This window comes from Hirundo rustica, chromosome 20 (genome assembly GCF_015227805.2).
Source record: "Hirundo rustica isolate bHirRus1 chromosome 20, bHirRus1.pri.v3, whole genome shotgun sequence".
Taxonomy (NCBI): Eukaryota; Metazoa; Chordata; class Aves; order Passeriformes; family Hirundinidae; genus Hirundo; species Hirundo rustica.
Genome location: NC_053469.1, coordinates 7,584,245 through 7,604,926, shown reverse-complemented (window position 1 = coordinate 7,604,926; position 20,682 = coordinate 7,584,245). Strand labels below are relative to the sequence as shown.

At 52.2% G+C, this 20,682-nt stretch overlaps 1 protein-coding gene across 1 annotated transcript in view; it reads right to left on the bottom strand.

The window, feature by feature from the left end:
- ASTN2 (astrotactin 2) overlaps window positions 1-20,682 on the bottom strand; it is a 291,732-nt gene that overhangs the window by 137,534 nt on the left and 133,516 nt on the right. Inside the window, exon 9 of the mRNA XM_058423166.1 lies at window positions 9,714-9,864. Coding sequence (XP_058279149.1) covers window positions 9,714-9,864 — 151 coding nt within the window. The remainder of the gene's footprint in view (window positions 1-9,713; window positions 9,865-20,682) is intronic.

The window sequence follows — 20,682 nt, the reverse complement described above, 5'->3', positions numbered from 1 at the left end:
TTGCTTGGTTCACTTCCAATCCCCAGCCCATCCTTTACCCATGGATCTGACCAGGAAATACAGCTCAGGGCTTGGGAAAAGAGTCTGGTGCCTAATCCATGCTATGGAGAGGAAAAGGAGATGTAGGGGGAGATTCCAGCTCATGGTCTGCTCAAAATCCAAGGAGAAGCTGTTACCATACAAATATAATTCCACGGTCTTGCAAATCCTCTCCATCTACGCAGAAGTGAGCTGATTTCTGTGTGCCGACAGACAACCCTGAAGATTGCCCTTGGCACTGGAAAAGAAAACTTTCTTTTCTTGTGTGTTAGCGCTGATAACACGGGCCCTGAAGGCTAAACACGACCCTCAGCTGCAATGCTCTGACCCTGCTGCTGCCAAGGGGTCTGAGGAGAAGGAGCCACCAGCAGCTCCGCATGGTTTGGCTGATGGCACAGTTGGACACCAGCCCACCCCCGCCCACCCCAGAGCACACAGCTCCTTATCCCTGTGACTGCAGTCAGCAAACGAAATTTGAGTTCGCACAGGGAATGGATGTGCTGAATAGGAAGCGCTATTTTTATCGGCTGTTTTGTGAAACAGGCTTTTTTCCGCTTTTAAAAGACATCTCCAAGGTGACATGGAGTGGCAGATCTGGCAGGGCCTGCTGCCACATGCCCACAGCCACCCCTGGGAATGCACCAGATCCAGCCTCACCGAGACACGGGGATGGAAAAGAATGGGACAGAACAAACGGGGACGGAACAAAACGGGGATGGAACAAAACTGGGATGGAACAAAACGGGATGGAACAAAACGGGATGGAACAAAACGGGATGGAACAAAACAGGGATGGAACAAAACGGAATGGAACAAAACGGAATGGAACAAAACGGGATGGAACAAAACTGGGACGGAACAAAACTGGGATGGAACAAAACTGGGATGGAACAAAACGGGATGGAACAAAACGGGTTGGAACAAAACGGGATGGAACAAAACAGGGATGGAACAAAACAGGGATGGAACAAAACGGGATGGAACAAAATGGGGATGGAACAAAATGGGGATGGAACAAAACGGGATGGAACAAAATGGGGATGGAACAAAACGGGATGGAACAAAATGAGATGGAACAAAACGGGGATGGAACAAAACGGGGATGGAACAAAACGGGATGGAACAAAACGGGGATGGAACAAAACGGGGATGTCTGTGCCCACTGGTGTCACCCAGCACAGCGTGTGGCACCGTGTGGCCTCCTGTCACACTCCTGCCACCAGGACTGGGCGCTCTGCCCACCACCAACATCTCCAGCATGGCCAGAGCAAACACAACAGGAGCGGGATCGCTTTCACAGGGAAGGAACACAAGCGCACAACAGAGCCTGTGAGAGATTGTGCCTTAGGAAAATAAATACCTGGACAAGTCCTTGCTCATGTAAAGTGAAAAAGGAGCCTTTGCTCACTTTCTCGTTTGTAAAGCTCATTAGCTGTGAGACGGGCGAGGGGTCACTGGAAGGGAAATCATTACTGACACGGATCCCCCAGATGGGAGCACATCCACTCTCCTCCATCTGAGCTGCCTGCCAGAGCTGCTCAGCTCAGCTTCTCTTCTCCATTATTAAGTTTAAAAAACCAGAATACTTAATAAAGTGTTTCTGCAGAGAGTAAAACACCTTGTTTTGTTATTCCACTCTGTTTTCTCAACAACAGCAGCCTTCTAGTCAGAGACTTCTGTGTCAGGTGCTGGAGGTGATGCCCTGGCTACAGACGAGTCTGAATCCCCCCAGCTCTTACAACAACGGAGGGAAGATGCCACCAAACCCCGCTCCCAGTGCTGCTCCAGGTACCGTTCTCATGCCTGGATGCCTCCAAAAGTGAGACCCAAGACCCCAAGGAGCATCCCTAGCACTGCTGACCCCAGGCAGCATGATCAGCTGGTGGCTCAGTGCCCCAGAGCACCGAGGATCATTTCCAAAGGCCCTAATGACCCCCCTTTGTGCCGAGGCATCCTCGCTCCTCACCGAGGAACCTCCCCAGCGTGAGACAAAAGCATTAATCCGAGGCACTGCTGAGGTACAAGTGAGTGCCAGCATTTTAATGAGCTCCCGTCTATGCTCTGGCATGCATTTATTTGCTTGTTGGAGCTCAGAAATGATACAAACGCCGTAAACCCCTCCATGACCATATATATATATATTTATATAAATTTGGACAATTCTAGCTTATTCTGCCTTCATTTTCTTGACCCAGAGGGCCCCTGGTGAGCAAAGCTCCTCAGCAGCAGCAGGACAGAGCCTGGCTGTATGCAGCTCAGTCTGTGTGTGAGATTTATTCCTCCTCTCCCAATATTTTGATGAAACAGGGCCAAAATGCTGGTTGCTAAAGGGCTCTCCTGACCCTCCTCAGGGCAGGGATGTCCTCACCAACCCCAGCTGTGGCAGAGCCCTTCCTGACACCCTGCTGAGGGGGGAACACACTTCCCAGAGGAGAACATTGCAACTGTTTTCTGAAATAACAGTCTTTATCTTCCCATTCTTTCCCCCCTCCCTCCCATTCCCCTGCTTCCTTTTCCCTTTAAAGATCATCAATCACTATTTTAGCCCTAGAAAATCAAACCCATCTGTCTTGCAGGCTCCCAAGAACATGCTGCTCGTGATTCTCAGCCTGGTCCCTCTGTGAAACTGGGATGGGGGATCCATGGGGGAGATGGAAGCCCTGGGAGATGAGGCATCTCCTCACCTCTGGCCACCGCTCCAGTGAACCCTTTCAGGAAGTCACTCTGTCCGTGTCTGCACCTCAGTTCCAAGAGGGAGAGACTTGATCCCAGCAGCTGCTGGGATGCCTTGCACACACAAAGTGTCCCTGGAGCAAGGAAATCTGCTTCCCTTCCAGAAGTCACCAACAGCCCGTGTTGGGGTGTGCTGGTATCTCCTGCCTGCCAGGGCATTTCCAGTCACAGCAGGAGCTGGCACCTCCAAAAACCTTCAGGAAAACAGAAATTCGACCCCTGCCCCACCTGACTCACCCGTCAGGGTGCAGCCCAGCCATGACACCACACACCAAATCCTACATCCCAAACCCATCCCAATGCCCTGAGCCAGCTGTGACCACAGCACATGATGCATCCCAGTCTGGTGAGGAGGGGAACCAGCCAAGCCCTCAAGGAACGCTGCTGAAAAAGCCACTGCTGGAGAAACACAGGGCTTTTATCATCCAAACCACTCCTTCCCTGTGCAGGCAGAGACCTTCAGCTCACCTTGGTGCTTCCTGAGCTACTCCACCTGCTTTTAAACCAGCTGCCCCCTGCCCAGGAGGTGCAAACCCCCTCTGAAAGCAAAGGCAGGCGGGTGGTTTGCTTTGCTCCCACCCACCACCAACTCTGAGCCCAACAGCCTTTGCCACCCTTTCTTCCTCTTTCCTCCCCAAATCCCATTTTCATTGCAGGTACATAACCTGGATTAATGAGATAAAATACAAACCCACGGGTTCCTTGGAGGGGGGCTTGCTATTGAGCTCAGGGGGGCTTCTGCTTCCAACCACAACCCAGCTCCTGCTCCAGGGAGCCAGAGAGACTTTAAAGGGATTAGGAGAGACTGGTTTCCTCATCTCCCTCCCTGGTGTGTGCATCTCCCACAATTAGCTAGGTGCCTCTCAAGGCAGGGATGGGTAAGTTTTTATTTTTCAATGAACAATTGTCTGTCAGAAAAAACGCAGATTTGATGAAGCTTAAGTGCTTTGTGGGATTCCATCAATTACATCTCAAAACTCATAGGGAAATTAGGAGAGCATTTAATTTTGACAAGGTTGAAATGTTTTGGTTTCCATCACCTAATTTTGTTTTTATTTCAGGCTGTACACTGGGATAAAACAATATAAAACAAAGCTCCAGATGATAATGGCGGAATTAAACATTCCCCTCTCCTTTATAGAAAGGAAATGTTTTGAACCAAAGTATTTTGGAATTTTCACATATGTGAAGGCATTTCTGCACAGTATTTTGCTTTGGGCTGAAACTCCCAAACCCATTTCTCCCCAGGAAAATAAGTTCTCAGCATCACCCACATAATTTCAAAGCATCTTTCCATGGTCCCTAAGCCACCTGTGAGTGTCTTGTGTTGGAAGGAGGAGACAAAAGCAGTAGCCACTGCCCTGCTCCTTCATTTTTAATCCCATTTCTCCCCAGAATGATTAGACTCCTAAATTAAGCCATCTCCCTGCCACACTCTGCAGCAGTGAGGCACAGCCCATCATTCTGAGGTGGGAGAGAGCAAGGGAAGGATTAGCCCCAGAGAAGCTGTGCTAAGGCTCATAATGCTGTGTGGACCGTGCCAAATTTCTCTTCCTTCTGTGTCTGAAGAGGCCGGGACCAACACACAGCAGTGACACTGCAGGCCACAACTTCATTTAGAACTCTCTGCTAGATGATCTCCCTCCTGCATCCTGCTGAGCCAGACAAATTCCTGTCCTTCGTGATGGGCTGACCCCACCATGGCAGGCAGGAGCAGCCCACATCATCCCTGTAGGCAAAACTGCACTTTTTTCTTGCTCAGAATAGAAATAAATCTCTGCCAGAGGGACCTGAGCCTGTGAGAGGGGAGCCAGTGAGGATGAGCAGGATTTCGTGTCTGTACAGAGCAGCAGCACGCAGTGCCTGGGCTGGGCAAGGCTCTCCCAGCTCTTGCCAACGCCTCTCCCAAGGTGGGACACATCCTGGAGCACACACAGCCGTGCTTTAGCCCTTCCACATCCACCTGCAACATCCTTGGCTCCTGTAGCACTGTAATGTGGCTTAAAGGACTCTCACCAGCACACAGAAGCTGCAGAACCATCAGACCACACCACTGCCCCCCTTACTGCCGTCAGGCCTCTCACATCTCAAACAAACAAGGGGCTAATTCTGATAATTCTTGGCTCAGGACCCCAGGCTGCCTTCCTCACCCCCAGCAAGGCAGCTCACGCCCTTCTGCTCCTGCAGGCGCTCCTCACAGCGAGGAGACCCCATCCTGGGAGGCACCGTGGGGCTCAGACACCTGCACCTGCTGCTGCCTCCTCCTGCAGGGATGCTGAGGATGCCCAGCGTGCACTGGAAGAGAGCAGAGCACCTCCTTGCCCAGCTCATATGCTGAGACCAAAGCTCCCACTCCTTTGGGGGAAAAAAAAAGGAATAAACAAACCTTCACCCCGCTTATTTTCAATAAGGCTGCAATCCTGCCTTTCTAGGCTCAAAAATGCACCTGGTCACAGTTCATGGGAGTGATCCCCCTTCTCCTCAGGTGGGTGAGAGGACTGGCACCAGGGAGCAAAGCCAATCTGAGAGACAGCTGGGGAAGCCTGAATTTAAGCCATGATGCAGGTGTTTCCTTCAGTCTCTCAGGGCCAATTCACAGGTTTTCATCTCAAATTATAAATCACCAGCACATGAGGGTTAAGCATTTTCCCTCCTTTGGCATCCTCCCTCCAGGCTGTGCAGCTACCGCAGTGCCAGCAAAAAACATCAGAAATATTTCCTTCATAGGATATAGTCTGAATTATTCCTCTTGCACGCTTTCTCCTGGTTTGCTGTGATCCCTGCAAGATGGTACAAAATGAACACTGGTGCAGAGTCACCAGATTCAGAGAAATTCACTGGGATTTTGTTTTCTTGGGAAATGCCCACAGCTTGACCAGATCCACCAGCAGCTCTAGAGTGCAACAAGAAAAATCAGCATGGAAGCTGGTTTCCTAGAGCTTGGGAGCTGTTTGGTTATGTTAGGGCTCAAACACAAGGCTCCAGTTAGTGACGCCAAGGTCTCGGCAAGGTCGCAGCTGATAATTCTTAAAAATCACCTGAATTAAAAAAGGCCTCCGATAAGAAAAGAACTGCAGAAACCCTTTGTGCACTCATGCCATCTACTGGGTACACATAAAACTAACAGAAAACCATGAGATGAGGGGGGAAAATGGGATCCCATGGGAAGTGGGGGATGGCAGGTGGGGAACTCCGCCCCTGTGTGTGGGAACCCTGCTGGAGAGGCTTTAGGTGACTTGTAAAAAGTAGGCTTTTAACTGAGCAAAGCGACGCCCTCTTCCCTCTCCATCATCAGCCCAAGGAGACTCAGGCAGACTCCAGCACGAGCAATCTGCCCTCGACTTTTTAACCGAGACCTTTGAAGGCCGAACAATTAGGTAATGGCAGAGCCCACGCTGCTAAAAACCTGGAGATAAATGCATCCCAGTCCTCGCAGAATTACTGGGAGCTGTATTAAGAGCGTGAAGGAATTGGTAACAGAGGATGATTATATGTAAAAGGAATAAGAAACTTTCGAGATTTGTGCCGCTCCCTGGCTGAGCTGCTCGGCTCCAGCTCTGTGGTGTATTAATTGCTTACAAGGCTGCATGTATATTTTATGCTCAGTACCTGCCTGGAACATTTGTTGGATTTAGCCTTGATTGATGAACCACTGATTATATACTTCTGTGGTCCTCAGCAAATTAATAAACTGTTGACTGGTAGAGATTAACAACATGTCATGATTTGTGAATCTGTGTCCAGAGTAAAGCTGGAGCAAACCTAGTGCTAAAATTAGTAGGCAAATGCTCCCTGAACTCTATAAAAAGGGGATAGCTTAATTAAATTACATCCCGATATTGCCCATAGCACTTACCAAATTGGCAAATTGAGTTCACAGCAGTTCAGCTTCAAAACTAACTGACATCCCTGAAAATCTGCGGCACACGACCCCATCCCTTCTTGCACTGGAAGCCCAGCTCACACCCAGGAGGATCCAGGAGCGGGATGAGGAGGGGCAGCACAGGGGTGGGCAAAGAAAATGCCAGAATGTCTCAATCCGAGCCTGTGTGAGCTCTGAGACTCCACTCCCAGCCCCTCTGATCCCACCCAGCACCACCCAGGGCTGGGGGCCGTGCCGCCAGCACACCCATTAGGCTTTTCCCTGGACAACGGCCATGGAGCATGGTCAGAAACACGGGAAGAGCTCCTTCCACACCTCTCCCAATCCCCCTCCTTCGCCAGCGACCGGCAGCAGGTGATGAGAATAAACCTTTGCACAGGGCTGGGGTCAGTCCAAAGGGAAGCAGGGAGACAAGGCTGGGGCAGGGTGCAGTGCCCGTCCCCACACTCCCCCTGGGCAGCTCAGCTCTGCTGTCCTCAGGCTGGGACTGGGCAGCTTCACCCCAAAACCAGGAGCTGTGGGGAGGGACAGAGCAGCAGCATGCTCTCAAGTGGGGAGAGGATGTCTCCTGCCCCCACGGGATACACGGCTCCAGGAGCACGGTGTGATGTGTAGGATGGGGGTTCCTGTTGTCCCCAAGTGTCACCTCTCACCCACAGCTCTCGGGCAGGGGATGCTCTCCAGGAGAATGCTCCTGCTGCCTCTCCCTTCTCCCCTCACCCTGCATGGTCCCTTCTCTTCACACACAGCCTCAGTCAGGAATTGCAGAAGCTGGGGAAGATTTTCCCCAAGTGACACGGTTTTCCTTTTCTGCCTCTCCACATGCCAGCACCGGGTCTGTAATTTATTGACAATTTCTATCTTAATACGTCCTGACTTTAAAAAGAGGCATCACTTCCCAGAGGCGTGAGGTGACCGGAGCCCTGATTGCTTCTGACAGTGCCTGGACAAGCACGTTGGCATTCAGAGCAAAATAACACCCCAAAAAAGGGGAGAAAAACACCCCAAAAGACTAGAAAGGCAGTTGTTCCCTGGAAAGGGGGACAAAGGAAATAATAATAATAAAAAAAAGGCAATGGGAAAAGAAAGGAGGCAGGAGAGAGGAGCGGGGCGGGGGAGATGGCACCAAGCCTTGCTGGTGACACATCAGACTGTCATGCTAAATGGCCCTAACAAGCAACCTGAGAAGGGGATAATGAAAACGCCTCCCCCCCGGGACAGCACGGCTCCAGCCTGACCTTTCCCAGCTGCCTGTACAAACATCTTCAATAAATAAAGAGACACTTACCTCCTGTCTCTGCTGAGACGGGAGGGAGGTGGCGAGGAGGCAGTGGGATGAGGGGTTTCAGGGGTTTAGGAGCAAGGAACGTGTGGTTGAGGGGCTGGTGGAGTGGGGGACAGCTCTGCACCCCCTCGGGGGTCACCACGGCTTCCTGGCAGGCAGGGGCTTCAGCAACAGACAAAAAGGGGATGCTCTGGGTGCGCCCCACTTCCCAAGGCTCTGTCCTGTGTCTCTGCTCGTCATCCTGGATTCACACAGGCCCCTCTAGCAGGGGAGGGATGACTTTGATGTCAAGGTGAGATGTGGTGAGGAGCTGAGCTCTGCTGCTCCCACCTGGGAGCACAGCAAATCCCTCTGGCATCAGGGGCTGGGAACGCCTCCATGGAGCTGTTCCTGGGCTCTGGGGGTCAAGGGGAAAGTGTCCCTGCCCATGGCAGCGTCAGGACAGGATAACCTTTAAGGTCCTTTCCAATTCAAACCCTTCTAGGAGTCTGGTTCTGAGCCTCTGCCCAAATCTAATGGTCTGGGGTCTAGAAGATCTTCGGGACTCTGTAAAACCTGGGATTCAGTGGATTGTTTGGCAAGACATGAGCATGACCAGAAACAAATCAAGACCCTGAGGGTGTCAGAGACGCCCAGACGTGGATACATAGGCTGGGGAGATGTTTCATCTTTCTCCTGCACTGGGAAGCACAAAGCAGGAGAAAAAGCGAGGCAGCTTTCTACCCCTGCTGCTTGACAAGCTGGAAAATGACCACCAGCCTCAAGCAGTCTTTTCTTTTGCTCCTCTGAGCACCTGGGCTGCTTCCCTGGAATCCTTAAAGCATTTGTGATTTCCCATGAAGGCCCCAGGACTGGGGGAAGCACACCTGCAGCACACGCATCCCCTCGGCCACGGGGAGCAGGAGCAGGTGACATCTGCCTCTGGCTGGTCCCCAAACCAGAGGCCAGCCCTGGGGACCCCACAGCCCCAGCACCCTACAGCCTCAGTGTGTACCCCACAACCCCAGCAACTACCCCATAGCTCCAGTACCTACCCTACAGCCTCAGGGCTCACCCCACAGCCCCAGTACTTACCCTAGACCCCCAGCACCTATCCTAGAGCCTCTGTACTCACCCCACAGCACCAGCACCTACCCCACAGCCCCAGTACATACCCTAGAGCCCCAGCAACCATCCTAGAGTCTCAGTACCTATCCCACAGCCCCAGTATGCATCCCACAGCTCCAGCAACTACCCTACAGCCTCAGCACCTACCCCAAAGCCTCAGTGTGTACCCCACAACCCCAGCAACTACCCCATAGCTCCAGTACCTACCCTACAGCCTCAGGGCTCACCCCACAGCCCCAGTACCTCTACACAGCCCCAATACTTACACAAGAGCCTCAGCACCCACCCCACAGCCCCAGCACTCAACCCACAGCCTCAGTACCTAGTACACAGCCCCAGAACTCACCCCACAGCCCCAGCACCTACCCCACAGCCCCAGCACCCACCCCACAGCCCCAGCACCAACCCCACAGACCCAGCACCAACCCCACAGCTCCAGCACCCACCCCACAGCCTCAGCACCCACCCCACAGCCCCAGCACCTACCACACAGCCTCAGCACCCACCCCACAGCCCCAGCATCCACCCCACAGCCTCAGCACCCACCCCACGGCCCCAGCACCTACCACACAGCCTCAGCACCCACCCCACAGCCCCAGCACCCACCCCACAGCCCCAGCACCAACCCCACAGCCTCAGCACCCACCCCACAGCCTCAGCACCTACCACACAGCCCGTGGAGTCCACCTTGCGATCCGAGACACACTTGAAGTTGCGGGTGCAGCCGCCGTTGTTGCGGGAGCAGTCCCGGACGGGTCCGAAGGACGAGAGCAAGTCATTGATGGTTTCAAAGTAGGTGGACAGCATCGCTTCTTCCCTTGGAGAGAAAAGGCACTGTTAGGGCTGGCAGGGAGCTGGCAGAGCAGGGCATGGGCAGGGCAATCCACAGAGAGCCGCTCTAGCAAAATGCCTGCGTCCTGATTAGCGATCCCGAGCCAAAGGAAGCTTCCCAAGAAAATGAGGGCTTCGTGATTATGCTGTACAATAAATCTGCTGCATAACTCTGGCATCTTTCATGGAATCAACCAGTCATGGGGCCTCAAAGATGCTATCCACTAATTTTATGCGAACTAGCAAATGGGAGATGCTTTATTAGTTGCCTGGAGCTGGGTGTGAATCCAACCCTACACTAGACAACAGCAGATGCAGAGCCAGAAAACTCTTCTGAATGTTTCACAGCTGGGCCAAGCCTCCCTGAGCATCCACACCCTGTCCATCACCATCACCCACATCCACCCCAGGGACACTGCCAAAGCTGGAAAGACACATGGAACTTGGCCTTGTGCTTGCTGGGATGTGGATGTGGGGCAGATAATGCAGGGATGGGTGCAGGCACAGCTCTGCTGTCCTGCTCCAGCCCATGATGGGCAAAGCCCCAGGCACTGCTGTGCTGTCACACCCCTCAAGCAAGAAGCATGAGCACCTAGGATTAATTCCAAGGCCACGTGAAGCCTTGGGGAGCTCCCAGCCTCGCCTCTCGGAGCTGCACACGCAGCAGATTTCGCCTGTGACAAAGCACTTTGCCTTCTGCTGGTTCCTGCAAAAGGGACACAGATGCTTGTCAGAGCTTTAAGCATCTCCAAGACATTTTTCATCTTTAAAGCACAGTTTATATGCTAACCAATACCCCCAACCCATCCTGGGCAACAGAACCCATCACCCTCCTGCTGACAGGAGACAGACAAAGTGATCAGAGAGAGAGAAAGGTCACAGCACAAGTCACTGATAGTCCCAGACTCGACCTCCACAGGTTGTTCATTAGATCTTGACACACAGGAGGATGCAAATTAACCCTGACCCCTCTGATCTCAATACCCAGGAGGCAATGCTGGGAGCCACAGCATGGTTTATTCTCCTCAAGACTCTCTCCTGCTCGGCCATCGGCGCAGTCACCCAATGCCCAGCGACAGTGTCCCATTTTTGGGGGGCTCAAGGTGAAAACAGCCTGCTGGGCAATGAAACAGCAGTCCAGGAATATTCATCAGCCCTGGAGGGCCACAGCAGTGCTACACTCTCTATCAGCAGAGGGCCCCTGAGCTCACACGCCGCCGTCACACTCACGCACACAGCCCTGCCAACACGAAAACCGTGAGTCAGGCATTAAAAGGGAATATAATGCAACCGGCACCAAAATGATGAGAGTTTAAAAATAAATCAATTGCTGTGCTGGTGTTTTTTTTGGTGGTTTGGGGTTTTTTTTTTGTGTGTGTGTTTTTTTTTTTTTTCCTAATATATTTTCCGCCCCTAAATTTCTTTTAGGGTATAACCAAGCTTTTCCCTCTAAACTCAAGGGCTAGAAACACCTCAGAGACCAAACCCAAATAAAGCCTTATGCAGTATTGACATCATGATTTTTCAGATTCTGTGTTTCAAGGGAATCACAGGATTCCAGAAGTTGGGACTTTCAACAAGCAAAACACCATTAAAAGCAGTGACAAATAGTAAATTGGCACATCCCCATGGGCTGGGGTGGACGAGTTATCCCAGCACTGGGGCAGCTCTGTGCTCACCGTGATGCCCCACATGGCAAATTCACGTCTGTGCTTCCTGCTCTCACCCCAGTTAATGCTCCCCAATTAACTTTTCACTCGTAGCAATCAAGCTCCTGATATTCTCCCTTTCTTGGTCCACCTCCTAGATTTTCCAGCCTATTTGGAGACGAACCTCCCTCTGTCCTTTCTTGGTCATGTTTCAAATATCTTTAGAGGCCGTTTTCTCTTAGCACTCTGTTCCCACCAGGATCTACAACTCCTCTGAAACGAGGGAGTGAGAAAGGCAGATTAGATCAAGGCACGGATTTCTGCTGGAGAGATGGGGGGGAGGAAGGGGATATTATTTACTAACTAAAACCACAGCTGATTAACGGAGGGAAAATTATTTTAAAAAAGCCCAAACCAACAAACCGTGACAGCTCCTCCACCGCCCACCCCAAAAGCTCAGCCCCATCTGGTCCTCCCAGGGGATTTCTCCTCGTGGGTGGACAGCAAGGAGAACCATGCTCCCATTCTCCCTCCATTGAGCCACCGAACAACCCACATCCCTGGAAGGAGAGGGTGAGGAGATACAGCTGCTTTGGGTGGTGGGAAGGAGATCCTGGGGCTGGCTCCTTGCACAGGATTGCTCCAGCAGGACAGAATTCTGTCAGGAGACATCGGCTCATCCCACACGGCACCAGGCTGGGGCCGGCAAGGGCAGTTTGTCATGCTTTAATTAAAACTTGGGAGCACAAGCCAACCTCCTGCCCTCGGGTGGGCTGAGGATGGGAACGGGAAACTCGCTCTGCAAGTCCTGGAGTAATGGATGACCCCTGCCAAAGCCCAGGAAGGGCTGGAGAGCTGCAATGAGCCATTAAGCGTATTAAAATATTAACCTCGCTGGGAGGTGGGGCAGGGGAGCTGCAGGGGAGTGTTCAAGTGTCACCTGTGAGAGGAGAGGGGTGAGGGCAGACGCTCGGCAGGATCGGTTCTGTGCTGTTCCATCAGAGGAGCTTCACCTCAACACAGCCCTGACGGGGGATGGCAGCTCATGAGGGGCTGATGTGATGCTCAGGGCAAGGTGGGAGCAAGCTTCACTTTCATCTGCCTCTGGAGGGGCTGGAGGAGCCCGGCTCAGTGCAGTCCCTGGCACTGCCAGCCTCAGGAGCTCCTTCTAATTCCGGGAGTGAAGAGCAGTCATTAATTACCTGCCTTCCGACGGCATGGAACAGTGACACGTGGCACGGAACAGATGACTTTCCACCCACAGAGCTCTGGCAGTGACCCCTGCCTGTCCTTCCCTGCCCACTGCATGGGGCTCCTGTTCCCACATTCCCGAGCCAGCCCTGGAGAGAAAGCAGTGCCGACAAGGCAGGGGACACTTGAGGAGCGATGGCACCTGGCAGGGAGCCCAGTGGGGACAGCCAGCCATCCCCACCATGCCCGGGTGCCAGATCAGACCAGCCCTGATGGATGAATCACTTTCCCTGCAGTAACAAGCTGCCTGCAAAAGAACAGCTCTCGCTCTCCATCTCTCCGTGTTGGATTTCAGTGACTAAGCCCTGGATCCGTTCTGACAGGGTGGGATGGAGAAGGACAGGCTCCGTGTCCTGAGATCATCAGAGAGCCCAGGGAAGCTGCTGGTGGCCCTGGCTGGAGCCAGGTGCCCAAACCCCAGGGAGCAGGCAGGGCTCAGCACCTGGTGCACTGTGAGGATTCATCACAGGGCAATCCACCACTGACCCGAAGCCAGGTCTTGTCAAAAAGGGCATTTTGGAGAGAGAGACCTAATCTGTGGTGCCAGATCCTCTTCACAAGCCCATGAGCATCTGTGAACACACACACACACACTTTAACTCTCCAGGACACCTGCAGACACCAAAATGATATAGTTATAAATGAAGCACACTCCCCTCCCTGCCAGGACCCTCTGAACACAAACCCAGCACCAGTAAAACCCAGTTTTCTATCTATATTTCATGGCACAAATGTCCAGCGTGGTGCAGCACAGCGGGGCTCCCCTCCTGACTCTGCTCCCATGGTGCAGACCATGGCACCCATCCCCACACAGCCCCATTCCACCTCCCACCACCGGCACTCGCCTGGATTCCATCAAAAACACTTTTCTCCGCCCTCCCCCTTTGTTCCAGGTCTCATTAATGAAGCAGATTTGCTGACAAATACCGCTGGGGGTTATTTATTCATGAAATACCAACACCAAGCAATTCTCAAAGCCTCCAAAGCACTCATCCCAGAATAAGCTCCAGAGCTCTGCAGCGGCTCTTCTCTCCAGCTCATCCTGGAGGGATTAGTGGGTGTTATCCAACTCTGCTGCCCCTTTTTATTGCCTGCTAATGGTGAAAGACTTCGGTGCCTTACAAAGTTCCCCATCGATGAGAAAATTAAAGAATAGAATGTGAGCTGGAGACTAAGCCAGTGCCATCTGCTCCCTGAGCTGGGTTTGGAGAGGGATCAGGGCGAGAACTTGAGGTTCAGGAGTTCCTAGAGACAGGGCTCACTGGCAGCACAGGCTGTGATGCTGCGTCACCTGCAGCTTCACCCAGAAACGCCCAGCACAGCCCAGCCCAGACAGGAGGGCTCATGCCCAGCATCCTTCCCTGCTTCCTGCTTCTGTGGAACTTCAGAGCTGCTGCACTTGCAAACCAGGACAGAGCAATTTACACCCAGATTCTGCATTCTTCAGCCCAGCTGCTGCTTGCCTGAGCAATTCTGAGCAGCTCTCCCACGATGCCCTGGAAAATCCATCACAGAAATGGGCATGAAGGGCGAGAGACACACGGATCCCAGCTGAGGGTGTACTGACAAAGTCATAACCACTTTTTTTTTTAATATAATTATATATAACCAATAAAACCCCAAGCTGCAGCTGCAGAGCCCAGATTCAGAAGCAAAGAAATGATCAGCACACGGGACTGAGATCTTGGCTGTACATAGAGCCTTTGGGACCCCTTGGTGCCAGCACCTGCAGCCCCAGCACCACACTCAGCACATGGCCCTCAGCAAAGGCAGAGCCACCCCTTCCCCAGGGGAGTCCCCTCCCAGGACACCCTGTGTGTCACAAACATTCATTTTTGCTCCCAGCTCCTCTGCACCAGGGGCGATGATTTTCTTCACATTTAAGACGGGCAGCCAAGGCAACAAGAGAAGAGAATGGAAAGTGCTCACCGCTGTTGGATGGCCAACTGAAAATGTTTTTCAAGTTATTTTTAGTACTTTTAGCACTTCCCACGCTCACACTACAATTCCAGCTGGGTCCGCTGCACTACAGGCTCGGCCGCTCTGTACTGAGAGCCATCCAGTTAAGCACACAAATTATAATGCACGTGCAATAAATGATCACCTGAGAAAAGTGGTCTCCCATTTAAAAGCAACAGAATAAGATTTTTTATGGGATTTCAACACTTTAGATTTTTATTGTGCCTGCAGCAAGAGGCCATTCTCTCTACAGCCCTTTCCTGCATCCCTACAACATTTACTCATGGATCACAGAATGAGTTGGGTTGGAAGGGATCTTAAAGCTCATCTTGTTCCAACACTACTGCCATGGGCAGGGGCACTTTCCACTGTCCCTGGTTGCTCCAAGCCTTGTCCAACCTGGCCTTGGACACCGCCAGGGATCCAGGGGCAGCCCCAGCTGCTCTGGGCACCCTGTGCCAGGGCCCCACCACCTTCACAGGGAAGGATTTCTTCCCGATATCCTTATTTGTGGAGAATGCAGCAAGCATCTCCTACAGCACTGAACCATGAGCCAAGCAAGTCCATTCACACACTGACCAAGCTGGAATGCTCTGGAAAAGTTCATGTCCATCCCCAGCACTGAAGGAGCTCATGAGGTGGTGGCAGCTTGAGGACTTCACAGCCTGAAACTTTGGCATGCTGAGGCTCCTGTCTTTAAGCAGGTGTCCCAGTGCTGTGCCTGCATCAGATTTATTATTTCATGTAGGAAAAAAAGTGATTTTCTGCCCAGTACACCGACCAACACTTTTCAGCCACTGTAATAGTGCTGGAAGGTTTGAAGAAAAACCACTATCCAGGTCCTCAGCTGGGAGAAATCATCCTCACTTGAGTGACGCTGGAGAAGGCATTTCAACGGTGCTGTGCTGACATTCCACAGCTGATGAGCTGCTGGCTATAAATTTTCCGGGTAGTCTCGCTTCTTGTGGCAATACTATAATAAACACTTGCAAAAAACGCTCTCCCAAAAACCTTGAGGTTGAAAGTGTGAAAAATTCCCCACCAAGCATCAATAATTCGCCGGAGATTCAATAAACCCCCCCTCCCTCCGCCGGAGCGTTTTGAAGCTCACTTCTGCGAGCAGAAGGGCCGGGAATTTAATTACAGCAAAGCAAAGCGAAAACAAACACACCGGGATAAAAGCGAGCTGGGAAAGCACATCCCAAGGGATGCTGGGGTTCACAAGGACCCTACACCTCACTGCAGCCTCCTCGGAGCCAGCACAGCTCTGCCATATGAAGGAGCAGGGTGCCACAGATGAATTAGACAAGCTGGTTTTAATTCTGAGTATTTTTTCCCGTCTCAGGGAAGGTTGTGGCTGCGGTTTCAACCCTGCACGAGCCAAAGGAAATGCAAGAGGTGCTGGCTCAGTCTCCCAGGCAACGTCGGTGCTGGGAGGGTTAAGAAAAGGCACATGAGCCTTAAGAGGGATGGCAGAGCACGGTCAGGAAGTGTTCTGGGAATTGCATGTGCTGGTACCTGCTGCGGTCTGTAATCCATCCCAAATCCAGCAGGATGCATTTCCAGTGGGCTGGATGCTCCTGTGTGTCAGGAACCTCAGCAGCAAAATGTGGGATGGGATGGGATGGGATGGGATGGGATGGGATGGGATGGGATGGGATGGGATGGGATGGGATGGGATGGGACAGGGGCTTGGAGCACAGCAAGAACCTCGGGATCCCAGCCAGGAGGAAACCCAGCCCTATCACGATTTGTGTCCCCCCTGACCACCCCAGCAGGCAGGATGGGCACTGCCAGGGAGACACCAGGGTCCATCAGGCATGCCAAGAACGGAGCCATCACACTGGCCTGGGCACACAGAAAAAGTGCAATGTGTGAAATTATAAAAGTTGTGAGGTCATATACCCCAAAACTTAAGGAAATTAAGAATTAAGGTTGCCAGGACAACCTTAATGCAGTCTCCAGTAATTTTGCCTTTGAAGAGGGTGTTGACTCCACGACCACATCCAGGAGGGTTATCCTAAGGACCCATCTCTCCCCAAATGCCAAAGGTGATGGTGCCAGGCTGCAGCCAGGAGCCCTGGGATGCCTGAAACAGTCCAGAGCTCAGTTTAGGCATCCCAAAACCCACCCCTGGGTACCTATGAACATCCACAGCTTCTCAGCCCCCTGCAAATGACTTCCTCTGCAGCTTCTCAGTATCTTGTTTTCTCTTCCTTGGGGAACACATAGCTCTTACTTTATTGTACTCTATCCAGGCACTGTTCTGCATGCACAATTACTTAGCTCCTCGTGGTTTGCTTATGCTTTACTCAACACCAAGAAGCAGCAGTATTTCACAACAAATAAAGTGATTAAGCTCCCAATCTCCCTGTTATCATTCCCATTTTACAGACATGGAGCCAAGGCACAGGCACAGTGATGTAAAAAACATCCACTCTGTTAGGTGCACCAAATCTGAGACATTTAGATGTGATTTTTCAGAGTGCTTAGCATTAAATGACACTTCTCCCTGCTCAAAGTACGGCTCTCATTGACTTCAGTTGAAGTTTTTACAGCTTCACATTAATGCAGATCATTCCCAGAGCAGGTTCATCAGCTGTGCTGAGCGAGGCAAAGGTGAAAAACTAGGATATGATCATGCCATTAAAGACAATTCCATAATGCATATGCACTGAGGGGCTGCCTGAAGGCTGCACTGCAAATCGACCCTGGCACTCCCCAGCTCTGGAGTTCTGCAAACTTGAAAACATTTGCTAAAGAGGAGCTGTTGGGGGTTTTATTCCGGGCAGGGAGGAGGGTGTTCAGCCTGGGAAAAAAGAGGACATTTTCCAATGGCAGCTGCAGGCAGCGTCACTCCACCTTTGGTGGGCAGAGCTGTCCCTGGGGTGAAATCACCCGGGCAGGCTCCTCCCGGACTGCTCCCTGCCCTCTCACTGCCTGTCCCAGTATACCCCATTCCTCTCCCCATCCTCCCAGCTGCCCTTCCCCAGCAGCCCCAAACTGGGTGTTTTTGGCCAGCTGCTGTCTCTGTGCTCAGGGACGGGAGATTGCTGCTGGCTCTCAGGGTTAAAGCCAAACAAGGCTCCACGCTGCGTGCAGCAATTCAAGTTCTTCAAAAGCACTTTTGAGCTGGACAAATGAAGGCGGTTCTTTGCCTCTAAAAGAGGAACCCCCTCCACAAAATGCCTGCCTCAATCCTCTGCAGCAGTGCTGCCTGGGGTGGGCAGAAGCAGAAATTTTAGAAAAACAAGCAATCAAGCAAAAGCCAAGATAGGAGGCCTGAGATCTCTCACCCTAAATTATCACAGGCTGAAAACATCATGAGATTGGTCAGGCCACACCAGGACCAGGCAGTGAGTGCAGCCCTGCCTAGGCTGGTTCAAATACAACACAGATTCACATGGATTCCACGTGACAGGGCAAAGAAATGTCATTAATGGTGAAACTGCCATTAAACTCAGAGCTGTGACGAGCTCTGGGCATCTCCTCACCACCTCACCTGTACCCGCTCCCAACGGGGGAGGTGACATGCTGGAAAGGACAGGAGCATCCAGCCACACTCCCCCTGTCTTTGCCCTTCCAAGCCATCAGCAAACCAAGATTTCAGGTCCCAGCTCGTTCAGCATTCCCAAGGCATGAGCGAAAGGATTTTCCCATCTAAACCAGACATATACTCTAGCCCAAACAGGAGTGTGGCTGTGCCAGTTTCCATCACTCCACCCTGCTTCCCTGGCCGAGAAATTGGGAATTTGCTTGCTGGTGGGGCCAGAAAGACAAGAGAGGAGGTGGAAGGATCCCAGCCCGTGTACAGGATCCATCCCCTGCTCCTGGGCCCCATGGCTGCACAGAAGGAGAGATGTCCTACACTGCCCCATGGGACAGATCCAGTACAGGAGATCATCCCAAGCATTTTGCAATGGCCAGCTGGAAAACGCCAGCTTGGGACTCAGACTTCAGCTTAGGTACAAATGACTCACTGGGGTTTTCCTTCCCTTTGACACCCTTCTGGGGTATTTTGGACAAGTCATCTGTCCTAGTGGGCTCCTCTGGATCTGATTCTGGGGCAATTCATGAGGGTGATGGGGAAAAGTTGGATTTTGCAGGGATGCTGGGAGAGGGAAGAGCCACAACCCAGACTCAGCCCCTCTCATTGCCCTGTGACTGGGGGGGTTTCCAATGCACAGATAAAGTGCCAAGATGTGGTGCTGATAAGCACTTCAGAAACGCTGATGGAATTAGATTAGATAAACAGGAAACAGCCAGGGCTGCTGGATCAGATATCCATGTCCTGATTTTTCACAGATGTTCCTATCGATCCGCTGGCAACAGCCAGCACCGAGCTCCTCAGAAACTGGGTGCCAGGGAGCAGCATCTCCACACAGGCAGGGCTGGGCACTGGGAATGCAGATCCCTATGGAATGCTGGCTGCAGGCAGCACAGCCCTGGAGGAGCCAGCTCTGAGCAGCACAGCTCAGCAGCTCCAGGAGCAACTCCAAGCTCTGCCATAAAGCTCCATCCAGCTGAACCACACACCTGGGTGACCTTCACCAACCCCTCTGCATCCCAGGGGTCACCATGATGCCTTTAGTTTCATCTTTCCTGTGTTTCAGGTTCTGTGCTGCCCAGGGTGCAGCTCTGAGCTCACACTCAGGGTCACTCAGCTCTCTGCACACAGCAGCGACACAGAACAAATCCTGTTCCTGCTGCACACCAAGGACAACTTCCAGCCCAAAAGCACAAACAAGGGTGGCTGGAGGGAGGAACAAGAAGGATGGGACCTCACAGCCTGGAGCTGCAATTGGACAATTAAACCCCAATATGCAAATGGATCAAAACTTATAGAAATGTAAGATCTTGTAACAGGTCAGCCACCTTTGTGACCATTCTTGGTCCACTTTGGGTGCAGCCCTGGCCAGGCTCTTGTCCTGCCCACGGTGTAGCCTAAAGGCTTTTCAATAAATATCTGCTTTATTCTCTAGCTCTGCACAGTCTCCGTTTCAGGTCAGCCTTCCCAAGGCATCAACCAGATCCCAGCCTCTGTGGCTTCCAGCCATGGCACGGGGTGAGCAAGCAGCCCACGTCAGAGAACTGCACACAGCTGCACAAAGAGAGGGGTGAGAGCCCACAGGAAGCAAAATTGGAGCTTTTTTTTGGGAAACAAACCTGTCAGCTGTATTACAGAAAGCATCACACACCTGGGTCAGTTACTAGGGATACATTTATGCATATGCATCCACATATGCATAGCTCTGCTGCTATATATAGCACCTTCCATCAACAACACTCACTGGCTCAAAAAAAGCCAGATGAATGTCCACAGACAGAGGAACTGAGGCACAACCAGATTATTTACAGCTCATTTCCAGAAGTACTCTTTGAAGTTAGAATCCAATTAATTTTATACCTGGGGAGAGATTTGTGCTGGGTTTTCTGTCTGTCTGGGCAGGTTTTTCAAAAGGGCTTGGCTCTTATCTAGGCACCTGAAGCAGACTGTGTTTTCCAAGGTGCCCAGCAACCAGGAGCAGCTCCGTGGAGCACAGGTGGATTTGTCACAAAGGCATCACTCTGTTCTGGAAGCCGCTGGTCACTGAGACCTTCTGAGGACACCACCTCCATGGGTCTGGTCTGCAGAGGTGAGGAGCAGCCTGATGTGCTGCTGCCTTTGGTAGGCACCCATCCCACCCTTGCCTGGAGATGCTGGCACCTCACAGCGAAGAATTTCCCACCCTGGAGAAAAAGAGGGGTTTGTGCTGGTTTGGATCCCTGAGCAAGCTCAGCCCAGGGTCAGAGAGGCAGCACTGCTGGCCCAGGGGAGCTGATGGGCACTGGTGGCTGGGGAAGGTCTGCACCACCCTGTGCAGCAGGCACATCTCATAAACCCACTTCGGATATTACCTAAAACTGCACCCACACTGCCAGGAGGGTTCCTCCTCTACCTCCCC